Raw genomic sequence first — 25,357 nt, 5'->3', positions numbered from 1 at the left:
TCATGCTCATCCTAATTAGGCTGCAAACACTTAAAATAATCACTAGATCTGACTGGAACCTATTACTTAGCCCTGTATTGAAAAGATTATTCATGGTACACAATGTACTGCTTTCATTCCCTATAATAAAGAAGATACATTTTAAATATCAGCTATATAATCCTTCATCTCCCATATGATATGCTGTGCACACAACTATCATTTGGGGAGCAATTTCTGTGAAAACAGAAAGCAATAATTCTCACTTCCATGGGAAAGATTTGGTCAGAATTGAAGAGGTGAATATGGAAGTATATATATTATGTAAGAACATTAACAGTTTTTACCATAACTCATTAAAAATTTCATTTCATAAAAAAATTAAAAGCAGAATTTCTTCAGGGGAAAAAGAGCTAGGATGCTTCCCTGAATTAGTAATCTGACTCAAAGCTAGTAACTAAAACCAGTATAAGCATGACCTTACCACTCTCTACAACTTCCTGAAAGGTGATTGTAATCAGGTAGGGATTGGTCTCTTTCATCAGACAGCAGCTGACAGAACCAGAGGACACAGTCTCAAGCTGCGTCAAGGCTGACGCATTCCAATATAGGTTGGATATTAGGGAAAAGTTTTTTACAGAAAGGGTGATAAAGTTCTGGAATAGTCTGCCCAAGGAGGTGGTGGAGTCACCATCCCTGGATGTGTTTAAAAGACTGGATATGGCACTCAATGCCATGGTTTAGTAGAGGTGTTAGGGCATGGGTTGGACTCGATGACCTTTAAGGTCTCTTCAAAACTTGTGCTTCTGTGAATGAGGTTACCTCTTAAACAAAAGCTTAAGAATACTACTCACCCAAGAGTTTATAACAAGTACAACAACTAAGCAAAGTTTCCTAAAAGAGAAGTCCAGAGTAAAAATCTGAGAGATAATTGTGAACGACACTAGTCACAACAGCATGACTTTCATTTATCATTACTACATTCTTTTAGAATAAAGTCTAACTTCAGAAGCTTCATCTTCCCTAAATAGAAAACATTTATACAAATCATATGTACTGAACTAATTACTCTTACCTAACTTTAAAAACAAAACAAAAACAAAACAAAACCCACAAAGAAAGAGATTCCCCAGACCAGCTTTTGATTGCGCTTAAACACATTCTCCCACCAAGTTGGTACTTGTGATTTTCTGATGAAGTCCACTTTTTGGGGAACAGTTATGTGGTACAAACTGTGCTGACCGACATCTGAGTATTCACCTCTTAAACCTTTACGGTGCACTAAGCAGCTGTATGCATACATCTGACAACTTTGTCATATACGTGTGCCCACACAAAGACACAATCCTCTGTGACGATTTCTCCTCAGAGGTAGCACACCATGAGGAAATTGTTATGACTACCCATCACAAATCAAGTGTGGCAGCTGATACAAAATCAAGACAAGGATCAACGACTCCAGAGCTCTCATCTCAAAACAGTTTCTAGATATTTCCTGATGACTTCTTTATGTAGCTTCACCAAGTCATCAAACAACCTCCAGACCTTTTAAACCCATGCCCCACTAAGATGTCAGAAAAAATGAGCAACGAAAGCATTATTGAATACAGATTCATTTTCTTTTTTACTTTTCTAATTTTCTATTGGACAGAACTGTACAGGATCCTGAAGGGCTGGCACTGCCTGATAGCATGACACTGTGAGAGGTACAGCCAACTGGCAGGTCTCATTTTGAAAGACACTGAGGAGCTGGAATGCGTCCAAACAGTAAAGAAGGTGATGAAGGGTCTGAAGCAGCTGAAAGAACTGTGGTTTTTTAGTCCGGAGAAAAGGAGAAGGAAAGGTCAGGGAAGACCATATTTCTCCCTGCCTGAAGGGAGGTCACAGTGAGGTGGGCATTGGTCTCTTCTCCCAGAAAACAAGTGACAGGACATGAGGGAATGGCCTCAAGTTGTTTCAGGGACATTTCAGACTCCCTGTTTGGAAATATTTTTTTCACAGAAAGGGTTGTCAAGCATTGGAACTGACTGCTCAGAGAAGTGCTGAGTTACCAGCAAGTAACTCAGGTATTTAAATGACATGTAGATGTGACATGTAGATAGGGCCAGGGTTTAGTGGTATACTTGGTGGTGTTGGGAAAGCTGTTGGACTTGATAATCTTAAAGGTCTTTCTCACCCTAAATGATTCTATTATTCCAAATTGAGAACTATATGCCATGTCAAGACCCCAGGCAATTAAAGAACAGGCTTAAGAAATGTGTAGGGAAATGTATGATGATCTTATCCTAGATGGAAATGGTTCCTTAGCTAGAGCACACACAATGTGCGTGCTTCATTCATTTCTGCTGGATTTGGAAAGTGAACATTCTTCAATGGCAATTTTAAGTTCAAAAATAGCCTGGAAAATAGAGTGCTTCATATGATTCCTGTTTTAAAAGCAAATCAGGCTTTGTAGGATTATTTTGCTTCTCTGAAAAAAAAAAAAAAAGGGTATCGCCACAATTTGGTAATTTGTTCACCCCGAGAGTCTTTGCCTGCCTCTGTCAGGGAAGGTCTCCATCAATAAGACATTGGGGTGTAGTAAACAGACCCTGACCTCACTCTAGTGGGTGAAGATAAAAGAAAGGACTTAACCTCTAAGCTGCCATGAAACACTGCTACCTCAGAGGAAAATATGTGTTCTCCACACATTTTCTGCTCCCGTGTCAGGACATCATGAGGTCCATCTGCCTGTGGGAGGGAGCCAGGAGCAGGGACTGGCCATGGGTCTGGCAAGGCCATGATTTCCCAACCAGAGCCTGTCTCACAGCGTCCAACAAGGGAGCAGGGATGGGGTAGGGATGGAAGCACAAGTCAACTCTGATTTCATGAGAATCCAGCAGGACCACAGAGATACAGCAGGTCCAAAAAACTACCATTTGAAGGAGTGAGAAGCTGCACTGAAGAAGGTATCAGCTGTTTTCTCCTCTAAATTTTCTGCTTCAGCAAAGGAAATTTAAAAGCTACAGGAGACCACATGGAAAACTGCAGAGAGTCTGAAGGAGAAAATAAATTTCAGGAGCAGAGGCTGCCAAAAGAGTTTAGCAGTTAGCAACTGCCAGCAAGCTGCAAATTTGAACGAGCCATCAGGAGCCAGTATGGGTAGCAGTCCAAATTCTAAACCCCTAGTTCCTCTATGGATTACATTGATAACCTGCTAAGAGGTATTATCTGCAAATGCTGCAGGGTATAGTGAAAAATGAGTCCATAGTAGGGAAGCAATTTATCAAGAACACTTAAAGCATGACTACACTTGTGACACTTAGTATATTCTGCAGGTTTGGCTTTTAAATGCCACCATTTTTCCTTGACATTCACAATTGGCTTTCAGCTTAACCAACTCTGTTGCTAACTGAATTTATGACAAAGAACGGGGGATCACACTTTTTTCTAGTCCATAAGGGCATTTGAAAAATCTCAAACACTGAAAAAGTGGTAACAGCTTAATTCTTTAACTTTATGTCTGATCAGACTCTCTTATAGATGCAATATGGGGTGCTTGAATGATGGAAATATGAGCAGAAGAGTAGGTCTGAGATAAAACTAGGAGGTGTAACCATGTCTAGAGAAAGTTTTTATTCATCAAGCATTGAAACGATAGAATGTTGTCATCTCAAAGGTTTGGGGAAACATATGTTAAAACATGAAGATTTACTTGGAGAGCAGCTGAATTCTAGAATTATGCAAGAAAAGGAAACACTATTAAAACAAGGCTAGTGGCCACTTCCAAGATTAAGGAACACCTTCATACACAACAGTGAGGGAGAATTATATTGATAAAATTTTCCTTAATCCAAGCAACGTACTGACAAACTGTGACATTTTTTTATTTATTCTTCTGGCTTTTCATATATCTTTATGCCACTCACCCCAGTTTTGGAGACTGAAAAGAGTAATTAGCTAGCTATACTTAGAGATCAAGAAACGAAAAATCTATTTTTTTCCTTTTTTAAGCATTTCTTTGAATATTGTTTTTCCATATATTTCATTCCAAGAATCTGGATATAGGATTATTCATAACTGTAACTTTTAGATAAAAAAAGACTTTGTCACTAAAAAAAGTGTCTCCATTCCTTAGAGTTAAAAAAAATAAATAAAGGCAGACATCTACCAAAAAAGCACTCACTAAAAACATGAGAAAATGTGGCTGATTTCTGTGCCTGGAGAAGTGTTACAGAGGCAGGCCACCACACAGCTTAAAAAAACCAAGTTGTCAGCAAATTAAGTTTTATTTCAAAAAACCCACATGACTGATCCAAAGTACTGTAAGTTTGCTGGGACTAGTATTTTGTCCTTTGGTCACAATAAAATGAAGCACAGTAAGTTCAAGTATACTCCTATCTGTTAAGTAGTTCAGTATTACAACTACTAACTATCTGTTACAAGTTCAGTATTACAAGTACTAACTACCTGTTAAGTAGTTCAGTATTACAAAATATCTAGGACAATTTATGTAGCCTTTATGTAAATTATGATCTTGGTTGACTGGACCCAGTAAAAATGCTAAAATTTGCTTCAAAGCTAGAGCATGACACCAAGCAGACAAAGAAGAGACAGCAGTAAAATTTGCAGATAAATACTTTCTAGTGGGAGATATAGCTGTCATGTTTTGAAATACCCCTATTAAGTTGATAAAATAATGGCATTTTTTCACTTGGAAGTCCTTCCATTAAATTTAATTTTTGAATTATTTTAATTACAATGGATGTACTAAGAATTTCTTTTCAGGTTCTGGCTGAGCATAAGCACTGTGGTTATTCATATAAGCTTTGTCATCCGAAAGTCTGGTTTAGCATCGTTACAGTCATTGGCAAGAGAGAGATCTCTTCAAATCATTTTCATCCTCCACATCTCCCATGTTGTCTATACAAAGAACCTGGTGAATTAACTCTGACATAACAAAAAGATTTTTCACTGAATGATATACAAGCCTTATACAAATAATGTCTATATTGCAATGTAATAAAAAGTACTTTTATATGTACATTTTATTTGCACTTAGATCAAATCTCTTTTTTATACATAAGAGTTATCATCAAAAAAGTTATTCAGAGTTGATTAAGTTTACAAAAAAAAAAATCTATCAACAAGTCCTTCCAAAGACAACTTCCTTATAACTTCCTAGCAAGTAACTTAAAAAACAGAGTGATTCCACATAACTGGTCGTTTACATTTCACCTTGAATTATATCAGAGCCAAAAACTTTTACAACATTGAAAGTCCCAGAGAAACAAGTTAAAAAACCCAAACAGAATAAAAAGGCAGCTCATATCAATAAAATATTTTCTCTTACATTTGGGTGATATTCTGTGAAATTATTCAAGAGTAAATACTGTTTTATCTCACAAAGATGGTGCTCTTCCCTGCAACAGTCCTTCACTTAGATCACTGTTACATACTAACATACACCTCTTACAAGCCTCAGGAAATTCATTCCATAGCCTTGAGCTCAGGTTTGCTACCAGACATCTTTTTTGCCTTAAAAGGCCTTAGAGATCCAAGACCCTCAAGAATACAACGTCAGAGAAGGCGCTTCTAATTGGTATTAAAAAGCAGCTTTGAAACACATATTTTTGACTTGTTGCTGACCAAGGGGAGACAAATTTAAGACACAAGATTTGAGTCCATTAAAACATTCAACTGAAATTCTCAAAGCAAAAAGAAGGCAGGGAAGAAAAAGGAACAGCAAACAAATCAACCCAAAACACCAAAGATGATAAATAGCACATTCCAAAAACACTCTTGGAATTTGATTTTCTCATGCAGGGTATCATGCAAATTATATTTGGCAAGTCCCCCCTAAAGTGGGCTAATTGACCACAAAAAACAAAAAAAGAAAAATTTATTTCAGCTTCCCTTCCTCCTGATTTAAACTCTAATCCTTCTCCAGGTAAGAACATGCTGCTGTGCACTGAAAAACCAAAAACAGGAATCACATCTCTCAGGATTCAGAAGGAAATTCCGCTTCCTACACAGCAGATGTCTTTGTTTCAGCAGTATAGCTTAACTGTACATTATACTTCTTAATACACTTTTCCCTCCTAGTCAAAGAGATGGCAGACTCTTTCCTCTCAGACACCACATTCCCTTCAACCATATACAGAATGGAATAATTTTGGTTACTCCATAGTATCACACAGGTGACTTCCTTCCATGTTGTTCCTCAAATAGCATATTCCTCATGAGATATGTCATAATATTTGTTATGTATGTATTAAAAATTATCACCATCCCAAAGCTAAATAAATCCTGAATACTGATCATCAAAAAATAGAACAATACCTCTCCACATAGACATGAAAATCTCTGGACTCACAAAAATGATGTTACATAAATAAAACTTCATTCTGTGCTCCCAAAGAAAAAGAAAATGCAAAAAGGGAAAGTGCCAGTGTGCCTGACTTAAAAAGAAAATTCTTCATCAAGGGATTATGTACAGAAAAGGAGAAAGCCCGTGCTGACATGGCTGCCCTATGTTAGCAGCAACAGAACGCAGCTGATACAGACAGTTAAAGACAGAAGAAATTTTACAGGTGTTTTGATTCCTCAAGCAGATACAGTGCCTGAATAATGTCCTACTTTTTCATTCAAAAACACTTGTTAGCATTCTTAAAAGAATGAACTGAAACCACTATATATACATTAAATAAGCAGTTCTTGTCATTTGCCATGTGTTGAAACAGACAGTTACAGCTATTTGGCTATCAACTCAAATGGATCAAACAGGTTTCATTTTCTTGAACCAACAGTGCCTCCAAATAAGAAAAGCTTTAAACATAAAGAAAGATGCTGACAAACACAATTTTTGCGTATGTTTTTTTAATAAAATATCTCCAGAAATTGTTGTCAACAGTTGCTGCATCAACAACTCTTTTTTTAATACCATCTGCACAGGCACTTTGCAAAAAGAAAATATTCATAAAGTGGGACATAGCAGGAAAACCAAAGGATATTCTGACAAAATGGAAATGCAAAGGAGTCAAGTAAGTGGACCCTCTTGACTGCACAGCAAAAAATAAAATAACACAAAGCAATAAACAGTAAAAAAAAAAAACCAAACAAAAAAAACACCAAAAAAAAAAAGACACTAAAGTGCCCATTAATCAGACACTTATTAAAAGTTAATGTGGAAGTAGGCCTTTGGCACCTCAAGGAACAACAGAGAATAATGGTTGTTCCTTTATACAAAAATAACAGTTTAGAGAGCAAATAATGTAGGTTCATTTGAGTCATGGCATTTAGAAATAGGTTCTAATTGAAAAGAAATGTTTTAAAAACAGACAAATAAAAAATGTTTATGAGAAGTAGAGGTCCATAGTGGGTTGTCACAGAGAAAAAAAACACTTTGTACTATTTTAAGATTATGGAATATGATCATTAATTAGAATAGCGGACGAACAGAAAGTACAGGAATTATTTCCTCCAGTAGCATTAGGAAAAAGAGTGGGCTGAAGAGAAAAAAAATAACATGACATATGGCAGAGCTAAAAGAACAGATTTTAACCTAAGAGAAACTTAAGAAAAAAGCATGTGGACAAATTTTAAAAAGGGCATTGTTTAGAGAGGATGAACTCCATCAACATTTTTCAGTTGTCACAAGGTATGGCTGCAGTCTCCGCTCTGAAGTATTATTCCAGTTTATCTATTAGTTTATTTTGGTCAATAATCAAATGCTGTAACCACAATAGGATAATGTATGTTCCTACTTGCAACTTTATTGTTAATGAACACCCTCATTCCCGAAGAGATACAGGTGCAGCAACAGGTGAGTTCCAGATGATTAATTTTGCATCCAAGTAAATAAATTACATTACATATAAGGAAGCCAGTGTCAATACTTAATCTAGATGACCTCAAAGTATTACATGCATAACCTGAATCTTCTCAGGTTCATATAGAGTTTAGGAAGTATGAAGACCCAGAATTCTCTGTTCTCCAACCTATCTACTTGATCCTAAAACATTTTCAGAGTTGCATATCAAGAAAATTAAATAATCAGTCCTACTCCAAATTGTAAATAGATCAATACATTTGTTAACAGCTTTTGATGTAGAGTTCCTGTGTGTTCTGCCTCACAAACATCCGATTTCCAGCTCAAGGAAAGCATGTCAGGTCTAACAACAAGAGTGTCACTCTATCAACTTTTGTCAACAGGAAAATAGATCCAAAACTGTGATTAGTACAATGTCCACACATGCAAGTCCTTATGAAAATCTATCATTCTCTTCTGCCAAGGACAGTCTGTCTTCCGTCAAAATAGGCAAGTTGGAATATTTCTGGCTATGAACTTGTTTTTACCTAACTCAATCCATAGCTAAGTACACCCTGCTCACACTCTGTATGTCGTGCTGTATTTCACCTTCATCTCTCTTCATAATTCTCTTCAATATTTCCATTCAAGTAGGAACAGGTTTGTAAGGAGTGCTTCTTGTCATTTTATTTAAGGCTAAAAACAATAGTTTTTCAAACACTGATGTTCAATGGTTTTACTCTGAAATATCACTACTTCTTACAGTTCTGATTTGGCTAATTTTTGGCCACATACTACAGTATGCCAAGTAGATGGAACCCAAAAATAATGTCTAAGATGCATGAATTCCACTTTGTAGAGGATTTTTTTTTTTCCATTGGCCTGTACTAGAAATCACTGGGAGGCCCAAAGTACCAAGCACAGAGCAAACTGGAAAAGACTTATGTTGCCAATGGATGCAACAAAAACTCACATATTTATATAATGTTACAACATAGCTCTTCTCTTTTAGCTTGTATGACTAAAGACACATCAGAGAAAACAGAAGGGAATCCCTTGGTACCCTCATTCTGGGCTTATTCTTCCTTTTGGCAGAACAATTCACTAAATTCAGGTTCGTCCTTTTCACTGGATGAGGTTTACATGCTGAAGCAGCTGTGAATAGACTCCTAAAGAGGATTGCAGGTCACATGTTATTGACATGGTTGAGGAGGTAGAATTGCTCCTATCACATCTAGGAAGATTAGAAACAAAAGAGTATTTGAAACTGCCTTTACTTTTTTATTTTCTTGGCAGTAGAGAGAATGAATTGCATCAGACCACGAGAGTGGGAGGAAAAGTCACTGCAAAATATTTACTCTATGCTACTCAGGATTAGACTTCTTACAGTAAATTCCTCAAAAGCATAGTGTTTCCTCCTCAAATATCAAGTGCAAAGCCCTGCCAGACATATGAGCTCAATGTAGCTGCCAGGGTGGCCATCTGAAAGAGATGCTTTCATATTTCACCTCAGAGATCTCCACTTCAGGCAAAGGAGCTCTTGCAGAAACTCTGCTCAAGGATAGCAGGGAGTGAATGGCAGATGGACTGTGTTTACTGTCCTTACTGACTAGCACAGAAAAGACAGTAGCTCTGAAAGTGTGAGCAAAGCCTTCAGCCTTTCACAGCTGCTTCTGAATGATGCTAATTCACACAGTACTGATTCAACTGCTTCTGCTCCACTTTTTAAAACTGAGTGGCTCTAACTGCCAATCTGTTTTATATTTCACCCTGTCCAAAAGAAATAATGTAAAAACATGCAAAGAAAAAAAAAATAAAAAGGAAAAAACAAACACAAGTGCATTACTTTTGAACCTACCCAGTTCTGACAGCCCTGGCTCCAGCTCACAGTGCTGTCCTTGATGTAGCTCCGACCTGCTGTGGGCAGAGCTCTTTGTGGTCTCTGACTGCCGCTGGTCCATTAGCACAATTATTGCAGGTTGTCCCTGCAGCCCCATTAGCCCCTATCAAGCAGAGAATTGCTTGCTTTGTCACTGTCTGTAAGCATTTTGGTGACTCATTTATCAGTTTTTGCCCTATTTCAGATAGTAAATCACTTGAGCTCCTTATGTACAGCAGGTTTTTTAAAAAGCCATATGATTTGCCAGACTACAGACTGTGACCTTTTTTTTTCTTACTTCAGTGGCTAATTTCTCCCATCTACATTAATCTATTTTTCCATCAACTACATTCAATTTAACATGAACCTCAGTTCTTTATTATATGACCATCGCTATCTGGGAAATTTTTGCTGCAGCTGAAGAATGATTTCCAGTGCTTTTAACACAAAAGGACAAAACACTCTAATGCCAATTAATTCTAAAGAGAGAGACATTTACAATTTGGGGCAGACTGAAAGATCCCCATCACCAGCAGAACTGCGCTCTAAAACATCTGCTCCTGACAGCAAGCTATGAAAGAAAAAAAAAAAGAAAGGAAATATTTCTTTCTGTACTCACTTGTGGGGTGAGATTGTTTTATTTGATGAGGAATTATAGCCTTCCATGTCTTTACTTGTTAACACGTCTTGCTTTTGTTTGAAAGACCAAGCTGTAAGTAATTATATGAGTGCAAGATATTCAGTGTTAGCAAGGAATGCTGCTTACTTGGCTGTCTGTCTTCAGGGTTTGGGACCGACAAGTTCATATTCTTGTTACCTACAGCTGTGGGTGGAGTTGAGATTTTTTTCACATCTGAGGACTGATTGCATCAGAGTCTAGCTTACAAACACAGCATTAACTTGTTTTTACCTAACTCAATCCATAACTAAGTACACCCTGCTCGCACTCTGTATGTCATGCTGTATTTCACCTTCACCCAGTGTGTCTTTGTAGCTGCATGGAAGAGTTTCCATTTGTCTTTTTCACTACTTCTACTGCCCCTGCATTTTACTCATATCTGTCCATTTAAAATCTTCTCCTTCCACTTCTGTCTCTACATCTTCACTCCTCCTCAGCAGCTCCCCAGCAGCCTGGGCAGAGGGTGAGACAAATTTTTTAGCCAAACGTTCTGTGTGAACTAAGCTAACCAAGCTCTTATGTCATCACCCGGGTATTAGACTAAATACTGCAAACCCTTCCTCTCCTCTCCCCCATCACACCTTTATATTTTCAACAAAATAATAGTAATTGGAAAGAAGAATCAAGAGTATATAAACAAAACAATGCTGATTAACAAGAAATTTTCTTATAAAATAGAATACCTGAGTAAAAGTTGCTGTTTTAATCGCTGTTTCATTATATATTTTCAAAGTTACAATTAAAGAAAAAAAAGAAAATATGATCTTGACAGACTGCGTCTGGCAAATGTATGTGGATCCATACACTTACCAAGAGCTGGGAGATGTGTGTTTAATGCTACTCAGAGCAAAGCAGAAGTTGTGTATCCATTTCCTACCAAACAACTACATTATGTAACTCCCACTAGCATTACTCCTTTTTTGATTAGGCCATGAAATCAAAATGCTTTCATTCCTCTCCCTCTATGCTCTGCAAAGTTTGTCGGCTCCTGTTCCTCCTCAAGCTCATTGAGGTCCACACCTTAAATTTCAATGGCCCAAACTTACTGTCAATCATTAGATTCCTCTCCACTATTCCCTTTCTCAATTATTTTGGCTTCACTTTCAGGTCTTATTCTACCCTTCAGCTGCAGAGCCTGGGTCCACAGAAAAGTTGCCATGTTATCATGCAGACCATTTACCACTCAAAACCAGCAGTGCAGTGCCTGCCTATATGCATGTCCACCTGATGCAGTAATATATGTAAGGACCATGGTTTTCTTATGCTCTCTTTCCCTTCTTCCTAGTCACTGTCCATGAGAACTCAATTATTTTTCCTCACATAAAACATGCACATCTACATGGCAGAAAAACTGGGACAAAACTGAAATCTTAATTAATTAGTATAACTTGTCCTGCTAATAGCTACTAATGAGAAGTTATGATTTCTGTAAATCAGTCAGTATGTCAGAGGCTGCACACTTGCACATCAGCCAGGAGCAAAGCACACAGACCCATTTTCCAATGAAAAGCTTCACGGAGAGGTGTTGAGCATCTGAGCTATTTGCTTCATCACAGCTACTCAAGCCCCAGGCATACCCTCCTGCTCAGCTGTGACTGGCCCTTCACACCACATTTCTTTTCAAAGTTTGACTTGTTGGCTTTACCCTTCAATGTAAAAAAAAAATAAAAATTCTGACAATAAAAGCCTTTCCCTGTTTAAACAGGGAAGTTTATGTAAGGGAAGTGCTGTGCAGTCCCATCTTCTATATGACTGGCATCTTTCCACAACTGGCCTACGAGGTTTCAAAGAGACAAACCCCATATTATCATATTATTAACTATTAGGAAAAGGGCAGCTGCTTTCAAAATTCAACAGCTTTGTGGAATGTCACAGGCACTCAAATGAAACACTTGATTTTTAAAAGTTAGTACACTGCAAATTCTTCACTGAGTGCTAAGCTCAGTGTTTAGCCTGACAATTGGGAAAGTGTGAAGCAGTTAATTAGCATCCCCTAATTCTTTCAACAGAGCACTCAGAAACAAAAATTAATAATGGTGGGTTCTTGTTTACAAAATGTTCTGTCAGAGCAAAAAGCATTTGAGTGGCTACATGAGAGCACTGTGATTTTAGTCTGTCAATGGCAGAATAGAAATTGTAGTATATGACCAATCCGAGATAATGTGAATAATTATAAGCAATTAGCACTGAAATGATGAATAATACAAAGCAACAAAAAAAATTAACTTAGAACACAGAGAAACTTATAATGAATGAGGGCTCTTTCTGTAGGCTTCATTAACAGCAGAAAGTATGTCAAAATCAGTCTTTTGCTGAGTACACCTATTTTGCTCAAATTAAGTCAAACACTCTCTAAGTTACATCATATAACTACATTTCAGTCTTGTTTCTGTTACCATGGCAAGGTACCTTTTTCCCAGGAAATGCAGAACAGCAAATTAGAATAGGGCAGCAGAATCCCACAATAACTTATTTATTTGCCTATTGTACATAATATGGTCTTTCTGTTTTACTTCCTACCATTTAACCTGAAGTTTTTCTAGAGCTGCTTATTGCTTCTTTTGAGCTTTTCAGGCATTGAATAATATTTTATGATATTGTAGAGGCAACAGCAGGAAGTTTTAATCTAAGCTAAGAGAGTCTCAGCAGTTCCATACCCCTACACAGTTTGCTCATGATAAGCTGTGTTGCAGCCACACACCTCCATGTAAGCAATAAATGTTTGAGAGGGTCTATTTAAAACCAAATGAACCTAAATCAATTAGCAAAGTTGGACTTTACAACTCCTTCCATATTATTTGTTTACTGCAGTGTCATAGCATTTAAAGATCCACATGGGGAATCAAAATGCAGAAACATTTACTATGGGTAAGAAATGAGAAGGAAGCCAGAAGTGCCATCTTTCAGACAGCAAGCAAGATCACTTGAGAATGATGAAGGTGGCAGTTTGTTATGAAGTCATCTATCTGTCCTGGACTCTTCTCTAATGTTTGTGTGATTGACACTAAAATCAGAATGGTTGTTACACAAACAGGCAATTATGATGTGAAAATGATGTTTGACTGTTGAATAGATGATCCCATTTTGTTCTAGAGGCTAAAGATCAAAATTAGCCTTAGGATGCACAAAAAAAAAAGTAGTTTTATTGTTTTCAAGAGGATTTTTTCCCTTAGTCTTTTCCTCTGTCTTTTAAATTGTCACATAAATTAAAGAAGCTTTTAAATTGTCACATAAATTTTACTTATTTAGACAGCAAGCATGTCTTCTTGACATCTAATTCTAAATCTCATAAACGTCTTTTAAAAGTAGCAATATATCAACATAATTAAAAATCAAAATTGAGATTTATAATCTCTTATGGTTAAAGGCATAACTTCACTCTCATATAGACTTTTCACTATACAATACCTTCTCCTCTTCCAGTTTCTCCTGCTAACAGCAAATAAAATTAAATCTTCCTGCTGTTTGATACAAACCAAGGATTCAATAGACACTTTTAATTCACTGACCTTCTCACTGCAAACCAATCCCCCTACTGATCCTGGGAGATTCAGGAAGAGGTGGATTTGGTTGATTTACATAACTGAAACTGAGGGACAGGAGAAACGCTGAAAGAAATAGTTTTGCTTGCTGAAACACATTTTCAAGCAGATTTTAAAAATTTTGAGGGTTTTGCTTTTTTGGTTGTTTTTTTTGTTATCCTTCAGATGGATTTTCTTAATGACTCACAAAGAATAAAGTCTTCTAAGGACTATCATATTAAATTTAAATGATCATAAAACTCCAGGGCCAAATTCATCCAAATATAACTTCAGTAGAATAATGCAAAGTAATTACTTACATGGAATTAAGAATTACTATTCACTTCATTTCTACAGATTAGCTTTAATGCTCATGAACTCCTAAGACAAAAATAGCTGACTTCACCCTCTTCCTGAGAATCACAAAGGAGGATTTCAGATTTGGTTCTTATAAAACCATGCTGCTAAGTCCTTCCCATGCAAATAGCACTGATAATGATGAGACCAAAGAGCCTTTCTGGGGGCCACATTCTGTATGTACAGAGACATGGTGGAAGAAAGCAGCCTGTATCTTTAGAGATGTCAGTGCTGACCCAAGAGTGTTGCCCTTGCTGCCACAAAGCAGTGTGGAATCTTCCTGCAAGGTAAGGAGCTCATGAAGGTGGTTTGGACCAAGGTCCATTGACTGTAAAAGTCACTTTCATGTAACTGTAATGAAAAGGATCCTGGTCAAGCCATTGTTTAAAGTCTGAGGAATCCGAGAGAAATTAAAAATCAAAGTGCAGACTTCATTGCCATATTTTGGTACCTTAAAAGCTGCATTTTTGATAGTTCAAAATACACCACTGTTCAGTGCAAACATACACCTAGGCCAGTTGCATTCCAACAGAATAGAATGTCACTGGAGCTCATTCTTGGTTCACTTCAGAGAGGCATGCCTACACTGCCCACAGCAAGCAGGACTGAAGAAACCGTGTTGTTCACAAGAAGACACACAGGCTTATTTCTAGGGGAAGGACACTCTGGAAATACAGGATCATTGGAGTGACCATGGTGGATGGCCCAGATCTCCTCACACAGAGCCAAGGGAACCTAAGGCAATGCAGTAAAACCTGGAATTAGAAGGTACTGCTCTTCAAAATGGAAAGTAAATAAGAAGGCATGCTGACAGGCAGGTAGCCCAATAGGTACACTGATCACAAAATACCTGCAGCACTGTGCTGCAGTCAAACAGAAATGCTCGGTCCAAAATAGAATGGACATCTCTTACCGAGGGTAAATGGCCCTGCTTAAACAAGAATACTTTCTTCAAGTTAATTTTAGAGAGCGAGATAAATCCCCTGTTCCATTTCCAGATTCTTTGGAAAGTCTTGTCTCAGTACACATTTGAAAAATTTAGAGAACCTGGGCATCTTATACTGAAAGATAATTCAGCAATTTAAGTTAAGTAGATGCATTAAAACAAACCATACAGATGTGCCAATTTAGTGAACCACTTTATGGGGAAAAGAAATATTTGGTGTCCTCTCTTTTTTAATTATCAGTAGTTTTCTTTGCAAGCAAAAGAACAATTTACATTGAAAACTAATTCTAACAAAACTAATCAAAAAACTTGTGACTTTGCAAAAGATTATCCAGGTTTTTACCTGCATTCTGTTGGGTAGTCCCAATGATTTAAGGGCAATTGCTCACATAGAGTGGTGATACAGGCCACATGAGTATTTGAACTGTACCTGATGTATATTGGTTACAATACATGCTAAGGAGAGACTGATAAGTTTAATCTTCATGCCAAAAAAATCAATACTGGAAAAGCAATTGGCAAAGATCAACAAGAAAAAATTTTGAAAGATCCTTTTCTGAGCCCTAAAATACTGCTATTGAAGATTAGATATACATTTGTCTGAAAGGGAACATGGGTATGGGTTTGTCTATTTAATTGTACCTCTCTTCCTAAATCACACACAGTAACTCCAGTTTACTCAACGCTAACTGTGTTAGCAAAAGACTTGGAGTTACCCCCTGTGCTCACAGGAAGGTGAACTCCCCCATGACCTAGTATTTGTCATCTCTGGCGTCTGAGACCAGAGATGACTGCCAGACTTGTTCAGAAGTTCACAGAAGTTGTATATCACTACAACATTAATTCATATCACTCACTGAAAAATAATAGGAAGAAGTTAAGCCTTGAGTTAAGAATGGTGAAAGCTGGTCCATAGGAATACAAATCTGGATTTCGTTCAAGTGCCAGGATAGTAAACAAGACAGTAAATAGCACTGGCAAACACAGCTGTAGCAAGATATAGATGAGAATTCACAAAGGAAAAACCTTGTCTTCAGATGCACTCAGTCCTTACCTTCTCTTGCCTTGCCTTCCTCCCATCCTCACATATATATTGTACTTACCATGCTCTTTCAGAATAGGACATTAACTCATGCCTCCACATACTGAACTGAAGAATTTTTAAAAGATTTGTTTCTGCCAGTAAAAATTCTTAATCAACACAAAAAATCCTCAAATACTCAAACAAAAATCTAAAGGACTTATAGGACTTTTTTGATCAAGATGATAATTTGATTACTTTTTTAATATTTGGAAAGCATAGCTATAATGATTTCCAATTCTCACTCTGACAGAAACATATTAAAAAATTGACTGGGTTGGCTGTAGATCCCTATGCCATACTTTTGATGTGTCTAAGTAAAAGGCACAACAAAACTCACCCAGCTAGCCTGGCTGTCCTTTGCTCAGGTCAGGGAATTTACCAAAATGTCCCAAACGTTCTTTCTTCCCAAGATAAGCACATTTCCTTCTAACTGAGCTGCAGGGGCATGCGACAGATCTCAGCCCTCCTCATCAAATCAGAGATGTCACTAGCACAGCCACAATTATGGGGAGCCCCAGGACTGCATCTCCCACATGACATGATTTTCCTGATTTGTAGCCACACAACAAAGGTCTCCAGCATCAGGTTCCAGATATTGTGCAGGCACTCTACTTCACAACTGCAGCTTAAGCCTTGCTCAATGCAGACACTGCCAGGCAGCACTTCAAGGCCTGTGCTCTGTACCTAATCTGGAATTTGGATTAGGTACAGCACTTCTCTCTCACTTTAGGTTTCACTCTAAAGATGCTCAAAACTACTCAAGAAAGTTGACAGTCTACCCTGGCTGCCTTTCACTCACTGTGGTTGCTGCTGGTTCAAAGCTTTCAAAATCCACCTGAAATATTTTGGGGTCTATAAATTATTGCTGAGTGTTCACAAATAGAATTGCTGATACTGTACCTGTCTCAACAGGAAAGATTAACACTCCTGCCCAGCAACCTGGACCTTTCCTGGTGTGGGAGATGATGCATGAGAAGCACACACTCTGTCCATTTGATGTGTGGTGTGCCAGCTGTCAGAGCAGTGCTATATTGTGCCATTTTAATGTTTGCAGCCTCAGCTGCAGGGATTCTCTCTATGTCTTTATGATGCATTTTTCTGAAAGAGGCATGTTGTCATTATATTGCAAAGGCTTCATATTGTTGTCTCCTTAGTGCAAGTCTCATACCTCCTTGATGTTTCTCGTAGGCAGCTCCTCCAAACGCTGCCTCTTTCTTCATCTGGTAGCAGCCAACTGACTCCAATTCCCCTCAACCAACCAATCTACTCTTTTATAACACTCTTCTTATTGGCTACAGCTGTGGCCTGTTAAAGTCAGGCCTGTTCCCAATCTCTAATAATTAACCCAGCTGCAACTCTTTAGGGGGTAAGATTACTTTCTATATTTTCTTATATTCTATCCCCCTAAAAAGGTATAGGGGGATGTGAAAACTATTTAATCTCTGTGTGTTTTCTGACACCAAGTAGAGAAGAAAAACCAATTGTCTGACCTTGAAACACAGCAAAATTGGAGTGTGGTGGCAATTAACACTGAGATTAATTTAGAAATCTGGTGATCCATGACCCCTCTATGGCAATTACAACTGCCCTGATGTTCCATTAAGGTTTTGCCTCTTTGTGTCAGTGGGAGAAATATTGACTTAATGAACATATGTATCTGTCCTGCAAGGATATAAAAATTAATTTTGATTTGCAGAAAAACCATTCTGTTTGTTTTTAGTCTTACCTTCCCTGCATGGACACAGGAGTGAAATCTTTCCCAAGTGCAATGCAGCCATCCTCCCTTATTGCTGATTTTTCACACAGGGTCTGTGACTCTCCAAGGCTTGCTACCATGCCATGATACTCTTTAAATAACTGCAGCTCATTGCAACTTCTGGTGACTGGCTTGGCTGCCACCTTTGCAGATAAAATGGTTTGATGTGGCGATGTCTGATTCAGCTCCATCTCTTGTTTAGAAACTGTACTGTAATCTTTGTTATCCAAGTGCATCTGTCCCTGGGGGGCGTTCTCCTAAAAAAGTGAAAACAAATATACTTGGATTAAATTGAATGGGTTCAATATTTACTGCAGTACAAGCATGTTAAAAACGCCAATCAGATTTCTTTGAGTGCATTTCTGGGAATTTCTCTTGTTCATTTATTTACACCAGGAACAATTCCAATGTTTTAAACGTCTTTGCAACTTCAAAATTATCCACTATAAGCACTGAATTAGATAAATAGATGGGTCATCTACTTCACTCATGTCTACCATTATTTTCTCCCACAAATCTCCCAGTGACTTGCACTGACTTATCCCATAAAATTTGGCAAAATCATCTCTGTATTAGTGGCACAAGAGTCGCTGCTGCAGAACACCTTCCCAGCTTACAAGAGCACTGCTTCACCACCACCACACAGCTTCTCTCCAGTAGCTGTGGTGACAGCAGCCTCATGGAAGCCATCACTCTCCACCAGGCCTTGTGCTCCCTTAGAAAGCCCTGTCCTGCTGCAGATCCACCACAGATAGTGGACCCTCATTAAGCAGAGCAGGTACGTGAGTTTTATGAGTGTGCCATTCCAGCAGTTGCCAGAGGCTTTTATGAAATGTGAATCAAACCTTGATGAAAATGAGGTTTTATGATATGATTATTAATGGTGATTATAACAAAAAATAGTGCATAACAGTTGAAAAGCTTTTATGTTCTCATCATTAAAATTCAATCTGAAAAGTTATAAAAACCACTTCAGAATCCCACAAAGTGCACAACTCAGACATGACAACTGAATTAAAGATCAGCCTGTCTCAAACACATGCTGTGGAGTTTAATCATGGGTTTATTTCAGCATAAAGTGCCAAAGCAACTGCAGAGGACAGCAAAAGCTTGGGAAACAGGCCTCCAACATCCTTCAGGTGGGGAACACAGCCTTGTCAGAGCACATACCTGCTCCTCCCTGCAGCGATCTCAGCACAGGACACTTAGCTACTCCTGCAGGGCTGTGGGGCAAAAATAGCACAATAACAGGCTTTGCTTCAGTCCCAGTGGGAGAAATCACTTGAAACTGAAATGACAAACAGCTAATTATGATTTCATGCAGATTTGAGCTCTCATGGCCTTACAGATTAGACGGGAGTGGAAGTTACTGAAACAAAAAAAAAGACTGCACATACAAGCCACCACAAACCCAGGTCTTGACCCCAGGTAAAGGTAGGTTTGATAACTAAATCTAAATCAGAAATTCCCCAGGTGGCAAAACCTTCCTGAGTTCTGTATTTCTATTTCTTTCTATTTCCAATGTCCTTAGTTCTCATCTCCTAATATTTTTCACCTGTCCTTATTGTCCAAGCAGATTGACAAACTGGACTCTTCCCATCATTACACAGTAGCTGGAGTACTGTGTCCAGTCCTGGTCCCCACAATTCAAAAACTATGCACAGATTAGGCAAGTCCAAAGGAGGGCCACAAAGATGATCAAAGAGCTAGAGAATCTGCCCTATGAGAAAACACTATAGGATTTAAGTATTTTCCTCCCTCAGGAAGAGAAAGCTCAAGGAGGACCTCGTTGTAGTTTCAGTAGTCAAAAGGTGAATACAAAGAAGACAGGCTCTCTCTTCACAAGCAGATGCACAAATAAGAAAAGAGGCAATGGATATGAGTTGCATGAGGATAGGTTTCATCTCAATAACAAGAAAGAAATTTTTTGCAGGAAGAATAACAGCAACAACATCCCCAGGCGTAGAGGTCTCATCACTGCAGATTTTGAAGGCACAACTGAACAGGCTACATGATCTCATTGAGGCTCCCACAAAAGGTTAGACCAGATGGTCTTTTGAGGTCCCTTCCAACATGAGTTGCTCTATGAGTCTATAGTTTACAGCCTGAAAAAGATCAACATAAATAAGTTTTTTCTTAATGTGTTTTATTGATTTTCTTGGAAGGGAGAAAAATGAAATGAAGGGTAGGGAGAGTGTGGTGAACAACTGAAAGAAAGAAGGTAGCACCTATTGCTTTCACAGGGCTCCCATATTTAGATATGGCTAGCATACACCAAAAAACACCAAAGACACTTCAGTTTTCAATGGCTTATACCTCTCCTCTAGATATTTCTAAGAAGGGACGACTGGTGTAAGGAGCACAAACCTGGTTGAGGTATAACCAAACACACTGCGAGTGAGCTGGTCCAGGGCTTCTCCATGGTTTGAAAATCACAGAGCTTTTGTGATCAAAGACAAAATCCTGAGTGAAAGTGCTGGAAAGCCAGGTTTGCCACTCTTGCATGGAATCTAAAGCTGGGAGGTGTTGGGAGGGCAAACACACTGCAAAGAGGCATCACTGCCCCACCAACAATTTATTGTCACCTCTGGCAGCCTGCTGCCCTACCAGGCAGTAGGTTTGTCTGTCCTAAAATTCCAAACTCTCTTCCTTTCAAAAAATAACTTTGAAATGCAAATACTTCCAATTCCAACAAGAGGAGATAAATGCTTTTGTCTTCAATCTCACTTTATATATATATATACTGATTTTATTAAGATACTCTGCAAATCATAAAAGAGACATTTATTCCATTTATTGCCTATTTATTCCATTTTTCATAACATTTGGCTTGTCTGAGTTCCTACGGTGAAAATACACAGATTTTAAAATTATGTCATGCTGTGGAAATGCTAAATCTACAGCAACTCAGGCTGTACTAGTTTTTAAAAGACAAAAATCTGAACACAACCTCTGAAATTGACCCTTTTTGACCCTCCAAGTGGGACTTTTTTATCTTGACGTGAACAGAGACCAAACCAGACAGGCTCTTGTAAGTACAAAAGCCTTAGCTTGAAAGACATTTATTTTCAGAATTAACGTCAATGAAAAAATAAAAGAATGTCAAGGACGAGAAGCTTGAGAGAAAATCTGATGTCTAGTTAAAAACCCATAAACTGCTTTATTGTACATTCACAGAAGCTTTGCAAAAAAAAAAAAAAAATAACACAGCATCATTTTGCCACAAGAGCAGGCATGATTGTGAATGCCTATGTGGCTAAAACATTGCTAAGGCAACTATCTCCATGGTATCTAAGCTTCTAAGACATCAGTGCATCCAAGAAATTCTCAAACGATCACATCTCCCTCTAGTTACACTTCTATTTCTTCTTCTTTTCTCTTACCTTGCAATGCCTCAATCAGCAATGATACATAGATGAGATGCTATCTTGCGAAGGTAAGGAGAGATTTTAGCCAAGAAAAGCCTATTTTGGGTAACTTTTGGAGCTATGCACCAGCAAGAGTTTTTAGCCACAACTAGAAACTGGTCCAGCAACCACCCATCCTGTGTTTGGCTAATACAGTGATAATAAATAAATTGAATAAATAAAAGAGATAATACAGTATTTAAACCACATTTGTCACCTGTTTCCATCTCTTTCATCCAAGCAGGTGAACATCCACTCTAAAAGTACTAGTGGAGAAGCAATTTTTTAGGTGCAAATAAGATCAACAGGTTATGTTATTTTATTTAAGAGACTTTTTGCATTTAAAAATTAAGAATTTTATCTTAGGGTCAAGAATTTAATCTTAGAGGATATGAAATATCACATCTGCTCAAGGTAATGCCCAGAAATAATGTTTCCTGTCTTGCTCATGCTATTACTTATCAAAGCCTTTTTCCCCCAAGACTGGAAAAAAGAAATTCCTCTGCACTGTCACCTTCCCATTTCCAGGCAGAAACTGAAATTCTAAAAAATTACTAGCTGAGGAGGGATGCATATATTCTATATATACATTCTCCTACAGACATGCATTTCCCAACAGCTTCCCCACAAGTCAGAGCTGATGTTGTCCCTCCTGTGGCAAAGACACCTGCAAGTGCTCACAGCAGCATGGAGGAGAGTTGCTGCTCTCAGCCTGTGGCCCACAGAAACAGAGCAAGGCTTCAGCACTGCAGCTCAGAATTCCTCCCGCCACAGGCTTATCCTCACATGGCCATTGATACACATAACTCTGGCCCTGCCATCCTGGGAACAGGGAGATGAAAACTCAGCTGAAAACCTACCCCTAGAATCACAATCTAAAATCACACACACACACACACACACACACACACTCCCGCAATGCCATTGCCAAATCATTAATTTATATCTATTTATTTTGAGTAAAGTACTGCAGTATCTAATGTTGCCATGTGCAAACAAGAACTCTTGGTATTTAATCGGTGTGTTTTCTCTTATAAATTGGAAGTGTCTCTAGCTGTAGGAAGGCAGGAAGGCTGGTTTGGATACACAGAGCAGACCTCTTGCATGACTGGGAAGATGACAGAGCATGGATGTACAGAGTGGGGCTGCAGGACAGCCCACAGCAGATCATCACCACTGACCTGTCCATGGTTTTGGGGTTGTCTTTCTTTGCCATCCTCAAGTGCCAAGAAAAGCAGTGGGGTAAACCTTTCTCATAATGCACCAAACATACAAATAAGACTCCATTACATCCCTGTCTAAGATTCCTGTCTAAGACTCCCTACTTTTGTTCCCCATGATTTCTTGGCCCAGGGCTGCATGGAGGGCTATTTAGCAGGTGGAAGCAAGGTGATGGCTTGTAAGAGGCCTTGTCTCCATCAGTCTGCCCAATAAGAAATGGTTTCAAACTTCCCCCAAGAGAGCTGCTCCCAGGTGGTGGCTTGCAGGCACACCCAATGCTTAAACCCTGTTACCTTATATTCTATCTCTCATTGGGTTTTAAAGTGTTTCAAATACCACACTTGCAAACTGGCAGAACTTAACAGCTTTCAGCAAGTTGCTGCATTTCCTTAGTCAAAAGGAGGGTGTTTGCCTGAGAGCAGTTCATTTTCCTAATCCATGTACTAGATGCTGAGACCTACTGGATGTGGGGCAGCATAGTCATCCCTGTGACCTCACATTCCATGCTGTTGATCTGGGACAGATATTCTCGTGTCCAGGAATGTGAAAAGGAGGACTTGAGGACTTCAGCAGAAGACCCTAAATCTCAGGGCAAGATGGTCTTTGCTGCACTTTAGTGCCTTCCTGTAGCTGGGAGGCAGCCTGTGCTGGCACAAGGCTCCTAGGGATGTCCCAGCTCAGCAAAAGCAGGCCTAACTGATGAGACCCTGCTGCTCAGACCTTACTGCTGTGTTAAGGCAGCAGCCCCTGCTGCACACAAGCGGCCTTGGCTTCATCAGTGCCTTGGCTGCTCTCAGGGCTGATGGGGATCCAGCACCATAGCTCCACGGGGGGATGCTGACTGAAATAGGACCCAGGAGTGATCTTGCTGTGCTCAGGGCCAAACTTGGTCTCTGCAAAGGCTGAAGTCCCCAGTCTCCTGATGCTGCTGTAATCCAGCAGCTGCTGAGCCTGGAGACATGGCATTGCCTTCTGGGGACTGGCACTGCCCAGACTCCCGCAGAATTCAGGGAGGCCTGGGAGTGGAGGCCTTACAGGATGGAGGTTCCTCCCTGCAGTGAGGTGGTAGCCAGGCTAGAGAGCCCTAAGAAGAGAAGGGAGTTTGTAAATCGGGATGGAGGTTAGAATAAGTGGGTCTGCAGCAGAGGGGAGGTGAGGGAAGCTGAGGGCTTTGACAGAGTGCATGGAGGGAGTTCAAGGGTTTATTTGTACAGACATGACTAACAGCTTAAGAGGGGAGACAATTTGCAAGAAGAAGAAACAAACATACAAACACACAAAAAAAAAGAATCCACAAAAAAGCCCACATCAAAAAACAAAACAAACAAACAAACAAACAAAAAGCCAGGAAAAAACCGCATAACATTGTGGCTAAAACTTCGGCAAGCCATACGCGGGCACAGGCTGCCGCCTGCTGGCTGCCTGACCACAGGCCACAAACCGGTTTTCCCCCGGTTAAAAAAAAAAAAAAAAAAAAAAAAAAAAAAGAAAACCACAAACAAAAAAAACTCCTCACAGAGTCCAATTTTTAAAGCCGGCTGTCAGAGGAGTGTCTGTGCTCCCAGGCCAGGGGGCGGCTGCAACACCCACCTGATGGTACCTGGGTAAATCATCTGTAATCAGTCAGCGGGAGCTGCTGCTGCAGGGACGGGAATGCCCTGGCACAGCACAGCATCCCTTCGTGTGCAGGTGCAGTGGGAAGCAGGTTCCTGTATCCTACAGGGAACTGACAGCAGTGGCTCACACACCAGCTACTGCAGCCAGGCTAGGCAGACCTTAAGAATTTCATGGAATCACAGATCCGTTTGGGTTGGAAGGGACTTAAAGAACATTTAGTTCCAACCCCCTCTCATGGTAAGGGGCACCTTCCACTAGACCAGGTTGCTCAAAGCGTCATCCAAACTGGCCTTGAACATTGCCAGGGATGGGGCACTCACAGCTTCTTTTGGCAATCTGTTCCAGTCACTCACCACCCTCATAATAAAGAATTTCTTCCTCATATCTAATCTAAACCTACTCTCAGTTTGAAGCCATTTCCCCTTGTTCTATCTCTACATGTCCTAGTACAAAGTCCCTCTCCAACTCCCTTGTAGCTCCTTTGGGTACTGGAAATTGCTATTAGGTCTCCTCAGAGCCTTCTCTTCTCCAGGTGGAGCAATCCCATCTATCTCAGCCTGTCTCTACAGCATGTGCAGGTTACTCTGATTAAAAGATGCTTAGAAACCAGGCAGTTATGAAAGGAGACTCACTCTACTTCCTGTCATAACCCAAGTGCAAACCTAGAGAAGATTTTTTTTTTCTCCTTAAGCTATACTTTTTATGCCATAAAGTTAATGTTTCTGTATTCTCTTAAAAATGAGATTAATATACCACATCTCAATAAAGATAAATAGCCTGCTAAGGAGTCCAGGGCCTTTCATGGCACTTCTGTGCAAGAATGTGAAACGAGTCACACTCATGAGTTAGACTTCAGTACTCAAACTCTGCTAGAGGACTTTTGAGAGCTTTATACTACTTCTCTTTTGCCCTTCATAAACTTTCCTTACATGGTCATGGGAAGACAATGAGATCTCACTTTCTTAGCTCACTTTGAAGAGCTTCTGTGGGTTACTGTCAAGGGTTGAAAGTAGAAACAGGCAAGAAATGCCAAACCCTGAAGCCTCTGTGAGGGTCTTCAGTCTTTGAAATCTTTCAGTATTTTGAAATTTTCAACGTCTTCCAACAGGTCTCTATTGATTA

At 39.2% G+C, this 25,357-nt stretch overlaps 1 protein-coding gene across 1 annotated transcript in view; it reads right to left on the bottom strand.

Annotated features, from left to right (window-relative positions):
* The window catches only part of OCA2 (OCA2 melanosomal transmembrane protein), a 158,041-nt gene extending 139,800 nt beyond the window's left edge, over window positions 1-18,241 (bottom strand). Inside the window, exon 1 of the mRNA XM_054271957.1 lies at window positions 17,961-18,241. Within this exon, the coding sequence (XP_054127932.1) occupies window positions 17,961-18,226 (266 nt within the window). The 5' untranslated portion in view covers window positions 18,227-18,241. The remainder of the gene's footprint in view (window positions 1-17,960) is intronic.
* Between the last annotated feature and the right edge of the window lie 7,116 nt (window positions 18,242-25,357).

This window comes from Melozone crissalis, unplaced genomic scaffold, assembly GCF_028551555.1.
Source record: "Melozone crissalis strain CALT ecotype California unplaced genomic scaffold, PUWL_Pcris_2 ptg000013l_1, whole genome shotgun sequence".
NCBI classification, from domain to species: Eukaryota; Metazoa; Chordata; class Aves; order Passeriformes; family Passerellidae; genus Melozone; species Melozone crissalis.
This window is presented reverse-complemented; position numbering and strand designations above follow the sequence as displayed.